A 22468-nucleotide genomic window follows, 5' to 3' on the forward strand; every position below is an offset into this window, starting at 1 on the left:
TAGCATTTCTAAGTTTTATGCAGTCAAAATAGAAAAGGTTTCTCTTGATGGCAAACACACACATACACTCTCCTCCTCTCTCTCATACACACACATACACATAGTGAAGATACAATGTCTTCTTAGTTGTTTTGAATCCGAAGAAATGTAAAAACATCATTGCAAACTTTTGATAGATATTTAAAATAAGTAAGTCAATAGGAAGAAAGGAAAATTAGGGGACACATGGTTCTTTATTTTTCTTTCAAAACAAAAATAGATATGTTGACTACCACAGGGCAGGCCCTGGGGGTCCTTGTACCCAGCCATCCCAGGCTGGCCTCTGAGGCAGGGTTTGCTCAGCTGCCTGCCCCATGTGACCTTGACAGGTGGCTAAGTGTCCCAGCTTCGGCTTTTTTATCTGAAGTGAGGTGGGAGATAAGAGCGCCTCCCACATACAGATGTGATGAGGATTGTATCAGCCCCGACCTGCAGAGCTCTTGGAACCATGCCTGTCACATAATGCATGCTCAGTAAATGCCAGCTGTCATGGCCATTCCTTCTTGAGGAAACTGAGTGGCTTGGCACCTCTGTGATGTTAATACTGGGCCATGTTTGAGAAGCAACATCCCAGAGGTGGCTTTGAGACACTTCCTCCTGTAATCAGTCTGAAGCCGGTTCAGGACCCGGGGAGGCCTCACAGGGTCCTAGGGCCACAGGTGCCTCCCACTGGCCTAAGCTTTGGTCCCTTCCGTAAATATCCCTCTCTCTTCCCTGTGGGCCCCACACCTGCCAGAACCCTTTAAGCTTCTGCACTTTTTTTTTTCACCTCCCAGAGAAGTTTGGATCCGAGACAAAAGCAAGCATGGAACCCTGGGGTTAGAGGAAAAACACTCTGATGAGGGGGCAAGAGGGGTCAAAGGAGTCCCACAGATAAAGTTCCAAGGAACAGAGAGTGTTTGTGTTATTTGCTAGGGCAGTCATAACAAAGTACCACGGACTGGAAGGCTTAAACAACAGATATTTGTTTTCTCAACATCTGGAAGTTAGAAACCAAAGAGAGATCAAGGTGTGGGAGGAATGGTTTCTGCTGAGGGCCACGAGAGAAGAACCTGTTCCAAGTTTTTTTCCTGGCTTATAGATGACCCTCTTCTCCCTGTGTCTGCCCTCTATCCGTGTCTGTTTCCAAATTACCTCCTCTTATGAGGACACTGGTCATATTGTGTTAGGGCCCACCCTAATGACCTCATTTTAACTTAATTACCTCTGAAGACCCAATCTGCAAATATGGTCATTTTCTGTAGTGCTGGGGCTTAGGACTTCAACACATATATTTTGAGGGAGGCCAATTCGGCCCATTACAGTATTTATTTAAAAGGTCAAATCAAGCCAATCAGAGAAAGACAAATGTCAAATGATCTCACTCATATGTGGAATCTAATGAACAAAATAAACTGATGAACAAAATAGGCCCAGAGGAATGGAGGCTTGGAAAAGACTGACGATCTCAGAGGGGAGAGGGATGGGGATGGGAAGAGGTTAACCAAAGAATTTATATGCATATATGCACAGCCCAAGGACACAGACAGACAGTGTGGTGAAGGCCTGGGGGGGTCATGGGGGGAGGAAATTAGGGACATCTGTAATAATGTCAACAATAAAAAATAAAATAATGAAAATAATAAAAATAAATAATCAAATCAGTAAATACAGGAGGACATATTAGAAGAGTAAAAAAAGCCCTGGTAACAGAAGCCCATAAGCCAGGGACAACTTACCAAAACTGACTCAAAAAAAAAAAAAAAATTTATATATATATATATATATATATGAATTTCATATATATATATATATATGAAACCCAAATGGTTTTATAACCACTGAAGAAATTAAATAGTTTCAGATCTTTCTGTTATAAAACACTAAGTCCTGATAGTTACAGGCAAGTTTTTTCCAAGGAACGAATAATTCCAAACGTACACAAGCTCTTTTTAGAAAAAAATAATAAAAGAAAATGTTACCCAACTCATTTTGTGAAACCAATTGAATCTTCATACCAAAACCCATTAAGCCAGGTCAGAGACATAAATATTTCAGGTCATTCTCATTCATTAATTCAAAATATAAATGCAAAATATTCATCAAAATATTAGCACACTGAATCTGGCAAAGGGTAAAAAGATGGGATGTCATGATCGAATTAGTTTCATTTCAGGAATGCAAAGGTGGTTCCACATTAGAAAACCTAATGGTTTAATGTATCACGTTACCGCAGGAAAGAAGGAAAACCATCTCATACAGATTAAGGAAAAATGTCCCATAAAACTAAACAATTGTTCTTGGGAAAATTTCTTAACCTGATCGAGGGTAACCTGAGAAAACAATAAAATGCTAAAATCATTTTGGGAATATATAAAAATAAATGAAAGGGGCTAGATTTGCAAAGAAAAATAAAACTGTCATAATTATCTACATAGAAACTCGAAATAATCTACAGGCAAATAATTAGAATTAGCCAAAGAATTTAGTGAGGATGGTGGATAGGTATAAATGTGAAAGCCAAGTTTTTACATTAGAAGAACATGTAGGACAGTGATCTCCGAACAAGGAAGAATTTCTTAAACAAGATGCATGAGCACAAAACCTTAATGAAACTATTCATAATTTTTGCATTAAATTGGAGAATTTTGAGTCATCAAAAGACACCATAAATATTTAAATTAAAAGAGAAGTCACAAACTGAAAGAAGGTTCTAGCATGGCCATCATCTTCAAATTATAAGTGTACATAATCTATAAAGTATGCCTTGAAGAAGAAGAAACATAATTCAGTTTCAAAAAGGGAAATCACGGGCAGTTATTTCACAGAAGAGGAACTAGGAATGGCCGATAGAGAGAGAGATTCCGCCTCCTTAGTGATCTTGAAAACGGAAGTTAAAACAACAGCTCGACACCACTGCACACCCCCAAGCGTGGCTAAAATTAAACGTGACCGCACCAAGCACGGCTGGAGATACGGAGCCACAGCAGCTCCGGCACTGCCAGTGAGCGTGTCCGTTGAAACGGTCCCTTTAGAAAGCAATTTGCCATCCTCTGGTGAGGCTGGTCGTGAACGTCGCCAAGGCTAGCCTGCCTGGTTGCGTCGTCTCTCCTCGGTTCAGCCTCCCTCCTTGGCACCCAGCTGGTGGGCAGGGTCCACGGCCTTCCTTCAGCATCCTCCCTCGGGCTCCTACGAGCTCTATGGACGGCTGCCCCGCCTGTTTGCCCCTGGCCCACCGGGCGGATCACTGTCCCCCAGCTGCACTTGCATCATCTCCTGCCTGCCTTCTGAGGCCTGCTGCTTTCCAAGGCCAAGCTTTCTGTCTGTGCTCCTGTCTATCAGCAATTGCCCCTCACCCTGTCTCGAGCTCTCTGTACCTTTGCCCCTGGTGCCAGTGCTCCACGTGTTAGAAAGGCCTCCTCTAAATCCCCTTGTTGCATTAAGCACTGGCCCTGTACAAGGTAACGTAAGAAAACAATACCCTCGTCTCCTCCATTCACTCTCCAACCCGGTTTAAGGTGGCTTCTGTCCCTTCACTTAACTGAAATGGCCTCACTGAAAGATCAGAAATGATTTCATTATTTCACACACTCCTTGTCGTCCACTCTCTCTTTATTGTGAAATTGCATCATACATGCAAAAGTGTATAGAACATATATACATAGTTTAAGAATAAGAATGAAATGGACGTCCATGTTGCATCACCCCCATCCTAAGTGTGACATTATTAGTGAACTTGAAGCCTCCTGTGAAAGAGAACAGTGCGAGGTCGACCTCCAGCAGACCTGCTTATGCTCCATGCTGAAGCCCCTGAAATCCTCCCAGGCCCTTCATCTCCCGGCCTCCTGTAGTCCATCCATCTAGAATCTCCTCTCCTGCTGGGATGGGACAGCTAATCTATCTGGCAGGGGATCAGATTAGCCTCTGGGACTAACCAGGAGGGCTGTAAGCCATTTCTCAAATCTGAGCTTCCAGAAACAAGTTCTTACCTTTGTAGTTGGCCTGCAAGTGACTCAAGGCTTAGCAGAGGGAGACCTTTCACTCTCTTCATGTTTAATTTAAAAGTGATCACCATCTTAGGGATCGTTTATTCTGCTTCTATTTGCAGTTCAGTTCAGCCCAATCTCCTGAGATACCGTATTTTTTACCCCATAGAGAAATTAATTGGGATGTTTTCCATTTCAGTTTTGATTGTTACAAAACTTTTTGTACAGCTTTTATGTTATTATAGAAGAACTCTAGTTACCTTATTACAGATTCATTCTTTTTAAGGCATCTTTCCAATGTCTCTAATATTGGTAGAGGGCATCAGCCTTTTAGATATTTAGTGAGCTAAGCCAGCTTCTGAAGAAGTCAGTGGAAAGTATCAGTGTTTATCTGAACCTATGTTAAAGTGATGTCTGCTTGGTTCTTTCAGCGACCTGATTCTTAAAAGGAGCGCAGTTGATTTATCTATGTGTTCATATTAATTAAAATCCCCCAAAGCCAGCTACACCTACTGAAGACTGGACCTTAAAAGAAATTGACTTTAAAAACCGTTCTGTTTTGAAAATATTTCTAAAGAGCTTTGAGGCTGATTATAAGGGAGATTTCCCAGCCTCCATGGTCGGCTGCCTGTCTAGGAGCATGCAGCAGTGGGGACACCTTCTGGAGCTTTTATAGAAATGGCCATTTCTCACAGAAATCACTCTGGAGAGCTTCATGGTAGATTCTGGGCACATTCTTCCACGACTCACCTCACAGCAAAACTCTCTGTGGGAAGTCTCTTCAAGGGCAAGGGCAACTGTGCCTTGCCTTTCCTTATCTAGATATAATCAGGATGGGTCCCTCCTATTCCAAAAACAAAAAACAAGGTTCTACAAAATACATTGTATCTTCTTTATGTCATGGATTTCAATCACTTTTAAAATGAAAAAGCCTGCTTTGGAGTCACTGCCATGGGTATGGCATGGCATAGAGGAGAAGCCCTCACCTGTTGGTCAGCTAGACTGTCCAGTAAAGTTGTTAAGAGTATGAGCTTTGGAGCCAGGCTACCTTAGCTCAGCCACCTGCTCTCTGAGCCTCAGTTTCGTCATCTGAAGACTGAGGACCATCCTAGTACCTACCTCATTGAGCTGTGGTGAAGACTTAATTAGGCAGTCCTTATTAAGTGCTTAATATAAGGCCTGGTAGAGAGTAAGTGATGAGTAACTGTTGGATAGTTACTTAATTAGGGCCTGTCTTAGTCCGTTCAGGCTGCTGTAACAAATACCAGTTACCGGGTGGCTTACAAACAATGAGCATTTATTTCTTACAATTCTAAAGGCTGGGAAGTCCCAAGATCGTGGTGCAGACAGATTCAGTATCTGGTGGGGCCCACACTTCTGGTCCGTAGACAGCATCTTTTTTCCTGTGGGTTACATGGCAAATAGGACAAGCTGGCTTTCTGGGGTCTCTTTTATAAGGGCACTAATCCCAATCAGGAGGCCTCAGCCATCGTGACCTAATCACTTCCCAAAGGCCCCACCTCCAAATACCATCACCTTCGGGGTAGGATCTCAATATATGAAACTGGGGGGGACACAAACATTCAGACCACAGTAGGGCGCTCATTTTATCACCATTCTTTGTGTCCTTCTTGCTGCCATCTTATAAATCAGTGATTCTCAGCCTTGAATGCACATTGGAATCATGCCGGGGACTCTGATATCCTGACTCCAGGTAAATCAGAACTCTGCAGTTGAGGGTCAGGCATCAGTTGTTCTTAAAGTGAGAATCACTGTTTTAGAAGCTCCAATTTCAACTGCTTTTGAGAACCTTTAAAAATACAGTTTTCACCCCCTCAGGTCTGAGTAACTTGGGTTTCAGCAACTCAGTGATGGCCCACCATCTTCCACCTTAACACAGGTGGCCAGTTGGAAGCAACTTGGGACATAAGAAAGTCAGAGGCTCAGGCAGACTGCTTTCCATAATGGGTGTATATCTGCAGTTCACGTCCCCTTCTCATGTGGCAGAGCTAGACCGTGCTGGCAGGGAAGGCACCGAGCCAGCCCCATCTGTTTCCATCTGTCGTTTGCTTCCCATTGTGGGAGGTGCAGGGAGTGTAAGACCACAAAGCCAGGCAATAAATATGGAAATGTGGGTTGGGACTTCATGTTAGTGCCCAGAGAGGCTCAGGAATTTGCCCACTTTTAACATGATTTTAAAGCCATGATTATAATCTGCTCCCTTTAGAAGCAGGAATCAAGGGCCTATCTAATCTGGAGCAGGTTTGCGATGTGTAGCCAGAGGAAGGGAGAGAGGGATGGAGGGGGGAGAGGAAGGGAGGGGGAGAGGGAGAGGGAGAGGGAGGGGAAAAGGGAGAGGGAGGGGGAGAGGGAGAGGCTTAAGAAATGAGAGAAGCAGAAGTTAAATGGCCAAGAGGAGGAATGGGAATGGACAGAATGGGTGGAACTGAGACTGGTGGAGGAGCAGTGAGGGCCACCCTTGGTCACCTGTGCTTCCCCTACACTCGCAGTTTGTGCCTTGCAACTCCTCAGCCCAGCCAGGGCCAGGAGGAAGCAGTGTGTGTGAACAGGGAATAAAGTGGCAGGAGAGGATCAGCCCCTCTCCTGTCCCCATGGCTGCTGTCCCCCTTCCTGTCATGGCTGCCTCCGTTGCTGGCCGTCACTGACTCTCGCCCGTTGCCAGTCATCATCATCATCATCATCATCACCATCCTCGTCATCTGCTTCCATGTGGCACCTGCCCCCACCCTCCATCTACAGCAAGCTTCTCGCTGCACCTGGAGGCCCCGGGTCCTCAGTCCTTTCTCCTTTACAGGCAGCTGTCCCCCAGGCCGTACATCCTTTCCACCCTTCGCCCAGAAGTACCTCTCTTCCTCCAGATGCAGTTCAATGGGCTGCCCCTTCATGAAGACTCCCCACACGTCCCGGCGGCGCTGGTCTCTCCCTCACCTGAACCCCAATAGGCGCTCTCACCTGAATTTCAGGGGTGATGGCGCGCCCCACCAATCCCAGCGCAGGAACGGCTCGTGGGCACGGGCATTCACCATGACCCAGGCACCCTGCTGAGTCTGTTACTTGAACTAACTCACCCTCACGACAATCGGACAAGGAGGGTTCTGTCACCAACACGGTACCCAGGCCGCATGGTGCGCATACGGGGAGCCAGAAATCAAACCCGAGCCATGCGACCCCACAGCCTTGCTCGGAACCACCGGCGCCCTGCGCACCTTGCTGCCGGAGCCCTTGTACCCCGAGTTATAGCCATTCCCGTGTCTCTGATTCCAACCCCGGCTCTGAGGCCCTTGAAACAAGAATTGACTTTCTCATATTGGATCATCCAATGCTGCAGTGGTTCCCGAGAAACAGAGCCCGAAATGGTGATTTGGGGCAGGTGATTTATTGAGGGAGAGCTCTCAGGAGGAATTAGAAGAGAGTAAAAGAAGCAATACAGGGGCGAGGGGAACACTCTGGGAAGGCGTGTCTTGCCTCTGCCTGAACCCAGGGGGGCTCTGGAGTGCGAATTGCATCAGAGTTTGTCCCAGAGACGAGGCTGGCTTGTCCTCACCCCCATCAATCCTTGCCTGTAGCTCACGCCCTAATGGGTGAGACGACATAACCCCCCAGGCAGCCCCGCGAGCAAGGGCAATGCTTCAGAGAAAGGCGCAGCCAGCGCCCACGGCATCCAGGACATGGGTGCGCCTTCTAGTAACGGGGATACAGACCGTGTGCCCATAGCATCTGTTACAGTTGTAACTGCAAAAAGTATTAAATAGCATATGAGCCAGACAGCACACCTGCAGGACCTTTTTATCCAGCTGTGGCTGTCTTCCCCCTCTGCAGTGGACACGCCAAGAACCCAGGTCCAGCGAATCAATGAATTAGAAGTCATTGTGTCCACTACAAGAGACTTTGAGACCTCATCTTTGGCAGATATCCAACATACACGGTTCTATCTCCACATATTGTCTGAACTACAGCACAAAATATTAACTGAAACACATACATGTTGTTTGGGTTTTATTTTGATGGGCCACTGCTTCCAAAGAAGGGAGAACAGGAAGTAAGGGTGGTGGACATTTTTAAATTTGCAGCACCAAAGAATGTATTGATCCAAAGTTACCAAAAATTGAAAATAAAATGTGAAGAGGGAAACTGCTGAGCCCAAACCAGTGTGGCTGATTGACAGTGTGGCTGACATTTACGTGGTTCTGTCACAGCTGAAGGGGAAAGAGGGGTTTTTTTCCTGGCTCCTCCAGTGCATCTGATATGGGTAGCTCTAGAAATGAAGCAATATTGATTTTTTTTTGTTTGTTTTTTGCTTGTTTGCTGTGCCCTCTCTTTTAAAAATAACTGAATCTAATCCTGTTTGGGTCAGCATAACAGGAAAGTAATCATCTGTTCCTGAGGGTAAAATGAAATCTGGTCCAAAAAGACTCTACCAACATTCTATTTCAGTTTTTTGGAGCAGGTTTTCAACTTTAATGATAAGTGGAAGCCTTCATTATGATAAAGGCTTTGCCATCTCCTGTGGCTCCGTCTGTTAGCAGGAGGGCTGCCTAACTTGTCTCCTTTGCTTGTTTCCAAAGAGACCTCTCACTTCCCAATTGTCCAGGTAGCATTGTCAACTGAGGTGTTTTTTCTCAGGTCTGTGGACATGCTACGGCTTTGTGTTTTCCTTGCAGATCTTCCCATATGTTGTGGGGTTTTTTTAACTCAGCACAGCATCCCAGGGGGGTGCACATGTTGGATGAGAGAGTGCTATTGTGTTGGGGCAGTGATCTGACAGAGTCTCCCCAGGCATCTCTCTGACCTGGGGTGATTTAATAAGTGCTCTGAACTATCCTCCACAGATTCTCACTGTCTCTGGCTGGCAAGGCTGAGTGATAGCCCCATATTAATTATCAGCTCCAGTCCTTAGCCACCATGTTGCCATTTCTACCCATGGTAGGTTCTAAATCTGACTATACATTAAAATCACCTGGGAAGACTGTTAAAAATCTAACTCCTGGGCCCTACCTGGGACCTGCCAAATCAGAATGTACCCAAGGATGAGGTTCAGGAACCTTTATTTTAATGAGCTTCCCAGCACCCAGCCAGCATGGGTCCTCTGCCCAGAATGGTGTGGTTTCCACCTAAGGTAACGTCAACTAGAGACATCTGGCCTGGAATAAGCCATTCGGAAGGTCACAGTAGAAGGTGAAAAGTGCTTTCCACTCTTCTCCAATGCCGGGGGTAGGCAGGTGGGCGGGGGGCAGAGTGAAGGTGGAGGTGCAGAACAGCCAAATTATCCTGCATGCTACTTACCTGTTCTCATTCCACCATCCATCCGTCCATCCATCCATCTGTGCATCTGTCCATTCAATCAGACATATATTGAGCTCATGCTGTTTGGAGTGCCCTGTCATGTTAAATGTACAAATACCATACAAGCCAACAGTTCCCTTCCTAGAGATTTACCCAAGAAGAATAAAAACATGTCCACACAAAGACTTACAGCAACTTTATTCGTCGTATTAAAAGCTGGAAAGAGCTGAGGTGTCCATCAGCAAGAAGATGGATAAACACCCTAGTCATCTATACTATGGAATACTGCTCAGTGATTAAAAGACGGACTGCTGCTCCTGGCAGCAACATATGTGACCCTGAAAACATTCCACTGCGCAAGAGAAGTAAGACATGGGAGAGCACATATTAATAATTCCATTTCTGTGCAGCTGACAGCACGTCTAAGCTATGGCGATATAGAGCAGCTGAGTGCTTGGAGCCGATGGACTGGGCAGGGGCACGAGGGCACTTTTTGGGGTGATAGAAATGTTCTGTGTATTAATATGATAGTGGTTTCATATATACATATATATTTTTTTTTTTTGGTAAAAACTCATCAAACCGTGTGCTTAAAATGAGTGCATTGTGTATGTAAATTATACCTCAGTGAATACTGACTCACTAAGTGATACTCAGCATGGGAGAAATCATGAAGTTTACAGAGGAATGCCCAAAGTTTAGGAAATGGCACTCAGGTACATGCCAGAGAGTGGACAGTGTCCTAAAAGGAGTGCAGATGAAATGCCCTGAAACTTATGTGGGAGGTAAAATTTCTTCCATGGAAGGACAGGAGTGTTGGTGCCTCGTACAGTAAGTGACATTTCTGCTGAGCCTCTGAGAAAAAGTAAGTGCATGTGGGGCCAGAATGGATATATAAGAGACGCTGGGTTGAAATTAATATCAAGAGCCTGAGATGTGGGAGGGGAGGAGTCCCTAAAAGGCCACACGGACCCTGAGGGGAACAAGAAGAATGGGGGTGACCCCACCACTCTGGCGTTTGTGGCATCCAAAGGCCTTTCCAGTCAGTGAGACCTGGACAGTTATCAATTTCCCCCTCTGTCCTCTGCTCAGAGAACTTGAGTGGCAGTAGAGCAAACTGGCAGGGCCAGGACCAGGGTGGAGCAGTTGAGGCCCCAGAGAAAACACGTAGGAGGCAGGGTCATGCAAAGGCTGAGCTGCACCTACAGGACCAGAGAGTGAGTGCCTCACATTCCTCACCCTAGGCCTGGCCCTGCTTTCTGGTTCGCTGGGAGCAGAATCCTGGACTCATTCCTTCGTAGCCATGCCTGAGCTCCTACTTCATTCCAGGCACCGTGTTATGACATAGTAGATACAGTGTCCTCAGCAAGCTCACAGCCTGCCAGGGACCAGAGATCTAAGTGTGAGAGGGGAAACCCAGGGGCTATGAGTACTCAGAGAAGAGACCCTCAACCCAGACTGGAAAGCGGCAGGCAGCAAACTTGCAGGAGAAAGTGAAAGGTCAGCTAGGGTTTGAACGAGGAAGGGTGTAGGGCAGCCCCTTCTGGACCTGCCCTGTCTAGGATTTGGAATGTGGCCTCAGAAACCGAGAGCCCACCCAGGTGCTGACTTGCAACAGCTGATGTGACTGTGTCTTCTCCACGCATTTGTAGATTTGTGCCGTGGTTGAGGAAGCCCTACAGTGCCCTCCAGTCGCAGGTGGAAGCCATCCTGGTGACCTCCGCCTCCTCCAGCTCGCCAGAAGTCTCAGCAGTAGCATCCCCTGAGATTGATCTAAGTGATTTTGTTAAGTAAGTGCAAAGCCAGAATGGATTTTTTTTTTTTTTTAATATCATTCTTCTCTCTGCACTGACTTACATTCTCAAACTCATCCCTCATTTATTCATCCAACCACTCACCCGTCAACAGTTTAATGAGTGCCTCCTATGTGTCAGGCCCGGAATAGGCCTCTGGGATATGGAGTTCAAAGTCATCTCTGCCCTCAGGAGGCCATAGCTTCCTGCGTCCTGGGGGACTGAGCCCTTCCGACCACATTGCCCTCTCCAGCTGCCCAAGGTCTACAGCCAGGGTCAGGTCAAGGATAGCAAGCAGAGGATATGACAACTGGTCAAACATTATATCCTCACAATAAAATGCTCCATTAAACGATGAAACTTAACACTGAGCACTGAAGATACATTCAAATTGTCTGAAGGATTGTCAGAGCTTCCCAGAGCTTTTGGTAAGTCGGACATGGGCTTGATAGGCCAGGAAAGAAGGGTTGGGCCTACAGGAAATTGACCAGTTTGATGCCCTGGACTGCTTATTTGGGGGCAGGGAGTGACAGAGCACTGACCACTGACCTCTTGAGAAAGGCTCCCCTTGAATGAGAACCCCATTTGTTCTTTGGGGCACAATAGTGGAGGGAGGAAGACGGGGTTCTCATGTTGAAGGTGTGTTGTGATGGCTGCCAAATGAGTGATTCTCTACATTTCATTAACTCCCCAGGACTGTCTTTGTGGATGAAGATATTAGGTCTAAAGAAAGAGAACACAGAAAAGCAGAAGTGTCCAGCCTGATCATCTCAGATGTACGCTTTCCTTTCCCCGGGGTGGATTGGCAAGTTGAGGGTCCTTCCCATAAAGCAGAGGCAGAGGCAGATCCAGGAGCAGAGTGGCAAGGGCAACGCTGGGGTTTGGCTGCAATGAGGCTGCAAAACTTTATCCTGGTCAGGTTCCAACCAAACACCTACAGAGCCAACACCTCAGTGAAAGCCCAGACACCTCAGCAGTAGATTTTCTCTATAATGGAAAAGCCAGTTTCCTCTAAACCTTAGTGATCTCATGCTCTTCTCAGCCCCTAGATAGTGGCTACAAGAGGAGAAATAAATATTTTCCTCAATAATTTCACAGTAAAAACAAAGAGGAAATCAAGAGAGTTTACAAATTCATACCCTTAAATTCTCTTAGAATGATGTAAAAGCAAATCATTGGAGACGCATATATTTTCATACAAAGATGTTTGTTACAACACTTTAGAAATAGCAAAAAAAAAAAAAAAATGGAAAAATGAATTCTTGTATATCCATGAGGATAGACGATATGCAGTGGCAGAGTGGGGGAAGCAAGCATTGTCACCCTTGTGGGTAGGAGTATGAGTTGGCATAGCCTCAGTGACATATGATTTGGCAAATGTATCAGAATTTAAAGTGCACACTTCCTCTGCAGGGAAATTATTCTCCAGATACACCTTCACATTTACATCTAGACGTGTAACTATTCTTGTACACTGCAGCTTTGCTGGTAAAAGCAAAAAAAAAAATTTTTTTTTGAAAATAACTCCAACCAATAGGAGGCCTGTTGAATAAACTAAATTATATCTGCACAAGAATTATAGTATGAAATTCTTTTGCAGAAAATGGGAACATTCTTTATATACTGACTTGGCGCAATCTCTGATATGTTAAATAAAAAATACTACGTGTTCAATTTTTTTAAACTATTTTAAATGATGCTTATGAAAATATTTAGTCACATGGGAAAGCAGACCTCATGTTATAATGTCAACTGAAAAATCAGAATACAAATATATATACATATATACACACATATATTCATATATCTACAGTAGAATCTCTTGGTTGATTTGTATTTCTCTTTGAATTTTTCTGTATTTTCCAAATATTTTATGAGTATATGTATGTATATAAAACACTTGTCTTTGGAATGTTAATTTTTTTCTATTTCCAAAGATGTTTGTCATAGAAAACTCAAGAATTCAGGAAAGTGAAAGCAAAAATCCTCAAAATCCAATCATTTATAGAAAAATATTACTGAAATTTTAGCAAACAACCTCTCAGATGTATTTATTTGCATATGCAAATCTCTGAAGGAATTTACATGCATACATCTTCAGGTGTAATACAATGGCATATGTCATTTTATGTCAGTGAAAGTGCTTCTTCACTCAGTAATCTGTATGCACATCCTTTCTAGTCCATAAACACACACTGCATCATCCTCCACAGATAGAGCGCCACGTACACTTCATTTGAGGTGATCCCCTGTTGATAGGTATTTAGTGGGCTTCTAGAGTTTTGCTCTTATAAATAATGCTGCAGTAAACATCCTTGTACATACATTTTGGGCAATTGTCCAATTATCGCCATAGGAAAAAATGTATTACAGGCATACCTCAGGGATATGGCAGTCCATTTCCAGACCACCACAATAAAGTAAATATAGCAATAAAGCAAGTCACCTGAATTTTTTGGTTTCCCAGTGCATATAAAAGTTGTTCACACTATAGTGTAGTCTATTTAGTGTGCAATAACCCATGTCTTTTTTTTTTTTTAAATGTACATACCTTAATTAAAAATTACTTTATTGCTAAAAATTGTTAACCTCTCTGAGCCTTTAGGAATTCAAAATCTTTTTTCTGGTGGAGAATCTTACCTTCAGTTTGTAAACAAACAAACAAAAACCCCATAAGCAATATCTGCAGAGCACGATAAAGTAAGGCGCAATAAAACGAGGTATGCCTGTATTCTTAGAAATATATACAACACACTTCATTTTTCTCCCAGTGAGGGGAGGAGCACATTGGTGACCCCATCATAAATGCTTGCTAACTTTTCCTCACACCTCTAAGTTCGAGGGATTCAAAGGGAACTCTGCTGAAACAGAAAATAGAGCCAAACCAGGGCCAGGTGCAGTTTCAGGAAGCCCTGTGGATCTCTGGAGGGGCCGAAATGCTTTCGGTTGGCAGAGGAGAAGTAAACACCTCCTGGGCCCTAAGGTCATCTGACACTAACTCTTGTCACTGAGCATCTGCTTCAAGTTAGCTATTTAAATCTTGCCAGAGCACTATTACCACCATGACCATCATATATTTTTAGGGTGCTGAGCTAGTCTCCTTGGATGGAGTCAAAGAAGTTAAAGTGAGGGATTAATTCATAGATGGACTGAACTTTAACTTACCTCTTGCAGGCCATTTGTCCTGATAGATGCTCTTACACAGAATGACTTTCTCTGCAGGTGTTTGATATTTTGCCCCTCTACGGGGAGCTGTCGCCATATAGTAGCTTCCAGGTAGCTTTCACCTTCTATGGACACTGTGACATCATCGCACAGGCTAAAGCTCTGTGCAAAGTGGAAGGAGGGCCCACCTATGAGATAACACTAAGGGGAGAGGCATCCATGGTCAACTATTCCTTTGACACCAAGGACATCAACTATGGATTACAGGTATTGCCACCCATCGGGAGCTTTCCTGCCTTTGCCTTATACATCAGTAATCGTCATGGTGCTCTAATCTCTCTGGAGCCCCCCCCCCCATCGCCAAGAGTCTCACCATCTCCCTTATCCTTAAACCCTCCCCTGCCTCCCTAACCGTGATCATCCCCCCCCACTGTCAACTGTCTGCCAAGTGTAATCACTTGCTTTCCTCACTGTCTCCTGAAATTCAGCTTGTTAGACACTAAAATTTGCACCTTACCTCTCAATCCAGAAGCCCATTCCAGCTTCTCTGTTTCTCTCAGGGACCCTACTTCTGACTCAATCCGTTGGGTTTGCGATCTCCACTGCATTTTCCACTGCACTCTCTCCTTCGCCTCCACACACATCCTTGCAGCATCCATGGTTTGCTGATTCACCCAGTGGGATCCCTGAGTTCATTTTCCCTTCCCAGCGCCACTGTGGTTATCACACTGCAGGTTCTCATCAAGCCACGCCTGAATTATTATGGCAGTTTTTGGCAAACTGTCATGTGCATACGAGTCACCTGGGAATCTTGTTCAAGTGCAGATTCCGATCCAGTAAATACAGGGTGGAGCTGAGAATTTGCATTTCTAACAAGCTTCTAAGTGATGCCTGTGCTGCTGGTCCATGGACCCCATGGAAGCCAGGGATTACAATGCATTCTTAGCTCCTACTGCTAACCCATCTAAACATCATTGCTGGATAGATTTTCCCCAAGATGCATTTTTATCCCATCCATTCCTGAACAGTTAACCCAGCAGCATTTGGGAAAGCTACATAGTACTGAGAAAAGAGTATGGTTTTGTAGTCAGAAGAACTATGATAGTATTCTGGTTTTACTTCCTAATGACAGTGTCACCTTGGGCATATCACCTGACCTCTCCAAGCCTCAGTCTCCCTCTTCTATAAAATGGGAATGAGGTAGCAATGCCTGTCTCACCAGGTGGTTGTGCTTATTTAAGTGACCGGTCAATACCGTGCTTGGGCCAGAGAAGGCCTTCCATCATGAGGTCCTTTCTCTGTCACCCATTGGATCAGATCCAAGTATCTCCACTGGGTGAGGGTATCCCAAGCCCCTCTATTAACTGATGATTCTTACATTAAACCTTGTTCTTCATAATTCCCCATTATAGCCCATTCATTCATTTGTGGCCAAGCTATTTTACCCCCTGGCCCTAATTCATCCCAGCGCCTCCTGCCTGCACACTAACTCTTAAATTATTCCACTCGTCCTGCACCCTGCCAGCCCAAACCTACACGTACTGTCACTTGTCTTTCTCCTACTTTATAGTCTCCTGGCACTTAAGTATATAGTCTTTGCAATAATATAATGTACCTTCTAATTTTTGCTTTGGAATAATTGCTAGTTAATTCTATGTCTTTACATCTTCTCTTCCCAATTAGATTTTGTGTTATGTACTCAGAGACCATATTTCCTATCAAATTTTTAATGAGGATTAGATCCCCATAATATAGCTACTGCAGGTATAATTGCTGAATTGTATATGTGTATGTGTGTGTGTGTGTCTGTAGGTTAAAGATTGTGGCTAAAATCAAATTCACCCAACACCTATTGAGACCTTTTTTATTATGCTAACCAAATAGAATTCTCTTTCATTCCTTATCTCCACTCTGGGTAAGTAGTTCTGGCTGAACTCAGAGGGTATTTTTTAAAGCAGCTGGTCTTTGCCTGAGCTTGTCCTAAGAACCCCTAAAGTGGCCTTAGTTTGTGGTTATTGGACTTGCTGGTTAGCTGCTGAATTATGTGAGCAAAATCTCAGGAAAAAGGACATGTCTGGCCTATTATTCCTATGTCTTGCCATATAAATAGAAAAATTCATTCTAGAACATTCTGAACTCAAATCTTTTTTAAAAGAGCAAATCTTCTTGGTGTAGAAAAGTTTACCTTAAGATCCTCTAATGTAAGTACTTTGTGATATAGAAACTGAAGTCCGGGGAGGTGAGATGCTCATCCCACAGCCATAGTGAACTATATGAATTGTTAGAACTAAGGTGGAGCCAGGTGTAAGGGGTCTAGTGCTCCTCCAGCCCCGGTCGGCACTTTTTTGTGGTACTAAAATGAGAATTGGCAGCGTCTACATCATGAGAAATAAAATCCGCGTCTGTGAGGCACGTTTGTCTAGCCACCTTTGTTGGGATGATAGCAGCTTCCCCAAGGGTGGTAACGGGGATCACTGTTTTCCTCCCTCTGCTCAAGCTGTTTGACCGGGTCACAGAGAATAAAATCACGCTGAAGAACACTGGGAAAGTTGGCTTCGAGTTCAAGGTGCTGACCAAATACCAGTCTTCACTGGACAACCTTCTGCCCGGAGTGCCACTAATCCTGCCTGTCTCAGTAAGTGGCCATTTGATGATGGTCAGAGGGGCCCAAATTCAAACCTACAAGCCACACCCCAGAGGCACATCACATTCCACTAAACATTCGCTGCCAGGATTATGGGAGTGATGTTATTAAAATTAAAACTAAAGAGCTCTCAGAAGCAAGAAAAATAAATAAATCCAAGGACTCCACTCATTTACTAAACAAGTATGTCCTGAGTTCAAGCACCAGGGGTCCAGCAGTGAATAAGACGATACAATCCCATGGATTTTTTTTCATGATTATAAGATAGTGTATTTCTACTATGTCCTCACACTTCCCTTGTAATTCCTTGAAGCTAAGGGCCTCCTGTCCATTGATTTCAACAAATAAGAGCAATTTTTCATTAGCAGGTGGTGAAAACACCAGTGGACTTTAGTGAGCCAAATTGGTTTTCAAAGCAAATGCAGGAAGTAGTTTCTTGTACGTAGTGTGCTAATCTTTCAGTTTGAAGGAAGTCTTGTTGAATTTTTCTCACCATGAAAATAAATCTTTGGGGAGGTCTGTGGGCGGAGAATGCCCAGCACCATTGGCCCTTGGGACTCTCTAGCCCATCCGCGGGGCCCATCGCCAGTGTTAAAGTTCTCTCTGGTCTTTCTGCTGCACAGGGTTTCATCAGTTCGCTTAATGAGCAAGTGTTGAAGGTTTACTACTTACCTGGAGTACCTGAGGTCTTTGAAAGAAGTTTCCAGATACAGATCGCCCACCTGGACCCAGAAAACATCACACTGAGTGGAGAGGGAATCTTTCCCCGAATCTACCTCGATCTCCCCAGAAACCTCAAAGGTACTACTACTCGCTATCGTAGTTCCCCACGGGGAGCAAAACATGCGCGTTAGCTTTGCTTGTTCGAAGGTTGAAAGCTACTCGCATTGTTAGCTTGAGAGGTCCTTGCTGGTTCCCTTCTGTGTTACTCCTCAACTGCAAAAAAGTCGAGAGTTGAAACTGCCTTGGCGACCTGAGGTTAGTGAGACAAGACATGGCCATGGTGGTCCCAAATTAAGATCCCCTGGTCAATTTTGCCATCACTGAATTACTTACAGAGGCATCAGGAAACTGCACTTCCCAAGGCCTCCTCTTCCAGCACCGTTCCTTCCAGCTGTGCTCCCCCTCCCCTCTGCCCTTCCCCAGGAGCACACTCACAGGTGCCCACTGAGAACGCAAAGGCTGCTTTTACTGCAAGGAGTACAGTTCTCAAAATATAAACTGTACTGAAAGGCAACCAAGGCTCTGACCCCTTTGGGGCCTTACAGAGTTCGGAGGCTAATTTAGACTGTTATTCATCGTCTGCCCACATCTCTCGCCAAGGACTTCCTGATAGCGTCTGGCCTCTAGAGCTATCCCTCTGTACCAGGCAGTTTCTGTCTTGGCAGATCCTAAAGCTCAGGTGAGCAGCTCTTTTATAGCCATAGACTCTGGTTCTTTCTTGTGGATCAAAGGCCAGAGAAACCCCTCACTCCTCTTCCTACTGAACCCCTCAGGCTCCTTGAACTCCACATTCCCTAAGCAGCTTCAGACTAAACCCTCCCACCTCAGCCTGTCCTCCTACCCCATTCCCCAAAGTCACTGACTCAACTGTTGATAATCATCTATTAAATCCTAATTTTCCACTCCCTGAAAATACGAACACAACCATTAGTAAAACTAAACCCATGTCACACCCTAGCACCTAGAGTTCCAGCAAACAGAAGTTAGTCCAACTCCACATACAGCTGTCAGGAAGGAAGGCCTTTACCACACGGCTGAAAACTGGGCACCCAGCTGCCCTCTTTAGGCAGTAGACATGGTTTGGGCAGTTCAGGGCTTTAAAATAATTGAAATCTGATACTATTAGTTGGGCCTTCTGTGCTTCCCCACAATCCCAGGGCTTCCTGCTGTTTCCTAAAAGACCCTGTAATTACTTTGCCTGCCTTGCACTGCTTACTGGTGAACTTGGGTGTCTGTAATCTCTCCGCCAATCACCTACCCTTCCTGATTCAGGTGATTGTAGCTTATTTTGTTGCAATTAAAGCAACTTGAGATTTAATAAACATGAAGACTAACTGAAAGAGTGACCAGCCGTCTGGGTTTGTCCAGCCTGAGGGGTTTCCCAAGTCCTGCAGCTGACGACAGTGCTGGAACTGGGAGAGCACCAGATAAGCTGGGATCCAGGCGGTCGCCCTACAGCTGGCTTAGGATGCTACTGCCGTCAGCTTCTCGAGAACCAGCCGAAAAGCTCACTAAACTCAGTGAGGTCCCTGTTACAAATTCGACCCACTCACAAAATTACCTCATCCCCCAAAGCAGAGAAAACATGGCAAGGAAGGTACCAAAAAGTTCATTTCCCTGCTCACTTTATTTAGCCTGAGCTAAAAGCCTGTGTTTGGGGTATAATTCATATATTTCTAACCATCCTGATTTTCTTCTCCCTCCAAACCCCACAGGAAATGAAAAGTATGAAACCTTCTTAGATCAGGCCAGAAAAAACCTAGAAAAAGAGTTCAGCAAATATGAAACATTAAATCACTCAGAGACCACTGAGGAAATGCCCGAGGATGACTATTTTAAGGTAAGACTAGCCTCACTCTGCACAGAATGTATGTGGCAGAAGGACAGTATGTGCAAAGGCCCTGGGGCAAGAAGGACATGGTGTCTCTGAGAAATGGAAAGTAGAAAAAGGTATAGCAAAGAAGGGAGGGGAGGGGATAAGGGAACCAAGATGAGCCTGAAGAGGTGAGCAGCCCCTAGTAGTGAACCTATTACGCATTTTGAACTTTACCCTGAGGGCAATAGGAAGTCACTGAGTGCTTCCGCTGAGGCCATGGATAACCATATTTTGCATCTTTTATTTTAAAAGCTGATGGAGTAATTATAGATGAGAGATGGTAGTAGTGTAAACAAAGGTGACAACTGAGAAAGCAGGGAGAATTAGGTGGATTCAAGAAATATTTTGGAGGTAGATTCGTCAGGGGTGAATTGGATGTGGGAGTGAGGAGGAGGTGACTTCCAAGTGATTTTCTTGGATGACAAAATAAGGAGGGGCACTCAGATAAGAGACTCAGGGTGAGAAGCAAGTTTCGGGTGAAAGAGGAGCGTTCAGATGGTCCATTATTAACCTGAGATTTCTGTGCACCATCCAAGCAGAGGCATCCAATAGGGAGCTGGAACCACTGCTATGCACCTGGGGGGGGGGGGGGGGTGATAAGCTGGAGAAAGTGATTTGAGAGTCTTCAGATGGTCATTGTAATCACAGGAGATGGTGAGCTTCCCAGGAAGTGTTTTGAGTGGTCAGGGAAGAGTGTAAATTCGGAGTGGACACTTCAGGTACCCAACACCTCAGGCGGGGAGAGGGACAGCCAAAGGGGTTCTGGAGCAATCAGGAGTGCGTGGTGCCTCCCAGGTGGGATTGAGGCCAAGAACCGGTCTCTCGAGGGAGGGAGTGACCCAGCTTGTAAATAAAGGCTGCCCCTGCTGTGAGTTAGGAAGGCAAAACCCCCAAATGTCCTCTCCCACCGCTCCCTGAAATTCCCCTCTTCACAGTCTACTCCTGACATTGAAGGCTGCTTTCTCTCTGTGCTCTTCTTTTAAAGAGCAAATGTACATGAGAAAGGATTATACATACAGCTGAGAGAGCTTAGATTGGTTAAAAGGGAGTTCTCAAATGGGAAATGGGGGTGTCGCTGGGGAGACTGGGGACCCCACAGGGGGTATCTGCAGTATTTTGCAGATACTGAAGGTTAATCTTAGCTCCAAGAAAAATCATAATTAATAACAGCAGCTACCATTAACTGAACTCTTATACCAGGCCTGTGCCACGCTACCGACCTGCATTATCATTTCATTAACTCCTCCCACCCTGGGGGCAGCAGGAGCAAGGTTCCATTATCATCTTAATTAAGGTTTCGCAGAACTCATGGAAGCAAGTGCATTTCCCAAGGCTAGCAGCAGAGCTAGGATTTGCATGCAGGCCTGTCCAAATCCTAACACCATGTTCTCAGCCTCTGCCCTCTCCGGCTGGACCCCCAGCCTTCCCGAGGGGCAGCGGTGCATCTCCACCTGCTACCTGCCTTCCCAGGGGGCACCTCGTCAGAGCCTTAGCAGGCTGGTGGTCCCTCGGGGGGGTTTCAGAGGATGCGATGGCAGGAGCAGAGCGAGCTAGCCCTCCTGCATAAGCCAGGGCTCCACTGACCACAGGGTTCAAGAATCAAGATGACTGGGAAAGCCTGTAGGTGAGGCAGGCTCTTGTCAGACCTCGTCACAGTTCCTACCTCTCCCTGTTGTCTCGTTCCAGGCCACTTCACACATTAACCTTTCCTTCTTGGCCCTGAGCCTCAGGCTGGGACCTTCTGGAAGAGTATCTCCCTACCTTTTTTCACTATCACTCCCCCCAAGACATTTTTTCCTACTGCCCCATGAAATGCATTTGTTATACATAAAACTTACTCTCTTTGAATAGTTTGGTAGTAAATTTTTTAATTTTTATTTTGAAATAATTATAACTCACAGCAAGCTGTGCAAAATGTTTTCCCAATGGCAACACCTTACATAACTATAGCACAATATCAAACTCAGGAAATTGACATTGGTGCAAGCTACAGAGCTTATTCGGATTTCATCAATTTTATGTGCACTGGTGTGTGGGTGGGTGTGGGGTTGCTTCTTTGCAATATTTTCATGTGTAGATTTATGTAGCCACAGCCACAATTAAAATATAGAGCTGTTCCACCACAAGGATACTTGTGCTTGTTCGGGAAACAGAATTCAACGAAATCTTCCAACCCAGAAAATCTCTCCACAAAAGTAGAAGAGAAAGAAAGAAAATTATTATTAAATAATTATTAAAACCAGAATGAGATCTGTGTCACAGGCAGTCCACTCAGAGATTGCAAAGACAAAAAGAAATCTCAGCCTTATATATATAGCCAAGCAGATGCAACCATTACATACACATTGTCAAATGAAATAGTAACTAACCCTTAAGTAAGAACTATAACTAGTCCTCAAATTAGAGGACTTGGCAGCACCATTTGTTACACATAGTTCATCCTAAATCCACATGGTAATTGGGGTGACCATCTGGGTTAGCTAATTGGCTTTATCCAAGGAAACCAAAGTTCTCTTGTTTTTATGACAGTGCCCTCTGACCTTAGGCTCTCACCCTCCCACAGAGACTGGGCGGTAGGGGCTCCATTGTCCTTGGTGATTATATCAAGGGACAGTCCCCAGGTCCTTGAGAAAGACACTCTGAGTTGTAAAGCTGGGAGGCTCATATAGCCCTTAAAAAGATTTACATACATTTCAAAGAGACAGAGAAAGAACTTACAAGTTCTCTAAAGTAAATGCTCTATGAAAAGGGGTCGGGGAGAAGTCTCTTCCCTTATTTTCAAAAGGGCAAATTAAGTCTCTTATTTTTAATTGTATTTGCCCTTACTTGCTACTCCTTTATAACCATACCCATCCCTAATGTACCCATCCCTTGCCCCTAGCAACCACTAATCTGTTCTTCATCTCTATGCTTTTGTCATTTCAATAACGTTATATAAATGGAATCATACAATATATAA

The 22468-nt window shown here is 44.8% G+C and overlaps 1 protein-coding gene across 1 annotated transcript in view; it reads left to right on the forward strand.

Moving 5' to 3' along the window:
- The window catches only part of HYDIN (HYDIN axonemal central pair apparatus protein), a 253955-nt gene that overhangs the window by 136765 nt on the left and 94722 nt on the right, over positions 1 to 22468 (forward strand). The window contains exons 24-29 of the mRNA XM_081119804.1: positions 10961 to 11098; positions 11796 to 11877; positions 14324 to 14533; positions 16764 to 16901; positions 17534 to 17711; positions 19349 to 19473. Coding sequence (XP_080975930.1) covers positions 10961 to 11098; positions 11796 to 11877; positions 14324 to 14533; positions 16764 to 16901; positions 17534 to 17711; positions 19349 to 19473 — 871 coding nt within the window. The remainder of the gene's footprint in view (positions 1 to 10960; positions 11099 to 11795; positions 11878 to 14323; positions 14534 to 16763; positions 16902 to 17533; positions 17712 to 19348; positions 19474 to 22468) is intronic.

Source organism: Miniopterus schreibersii, assembly GCF_964146895.1.
Source record: "Miniopterus schreibersii genome assembly, chromosome: 18".
NCBI lineage: Eukaryota > Metazoa > Chordata > Mammalia > Chiroptera > Miniopteridae > Miniopterus > Miniopterus schreibersii.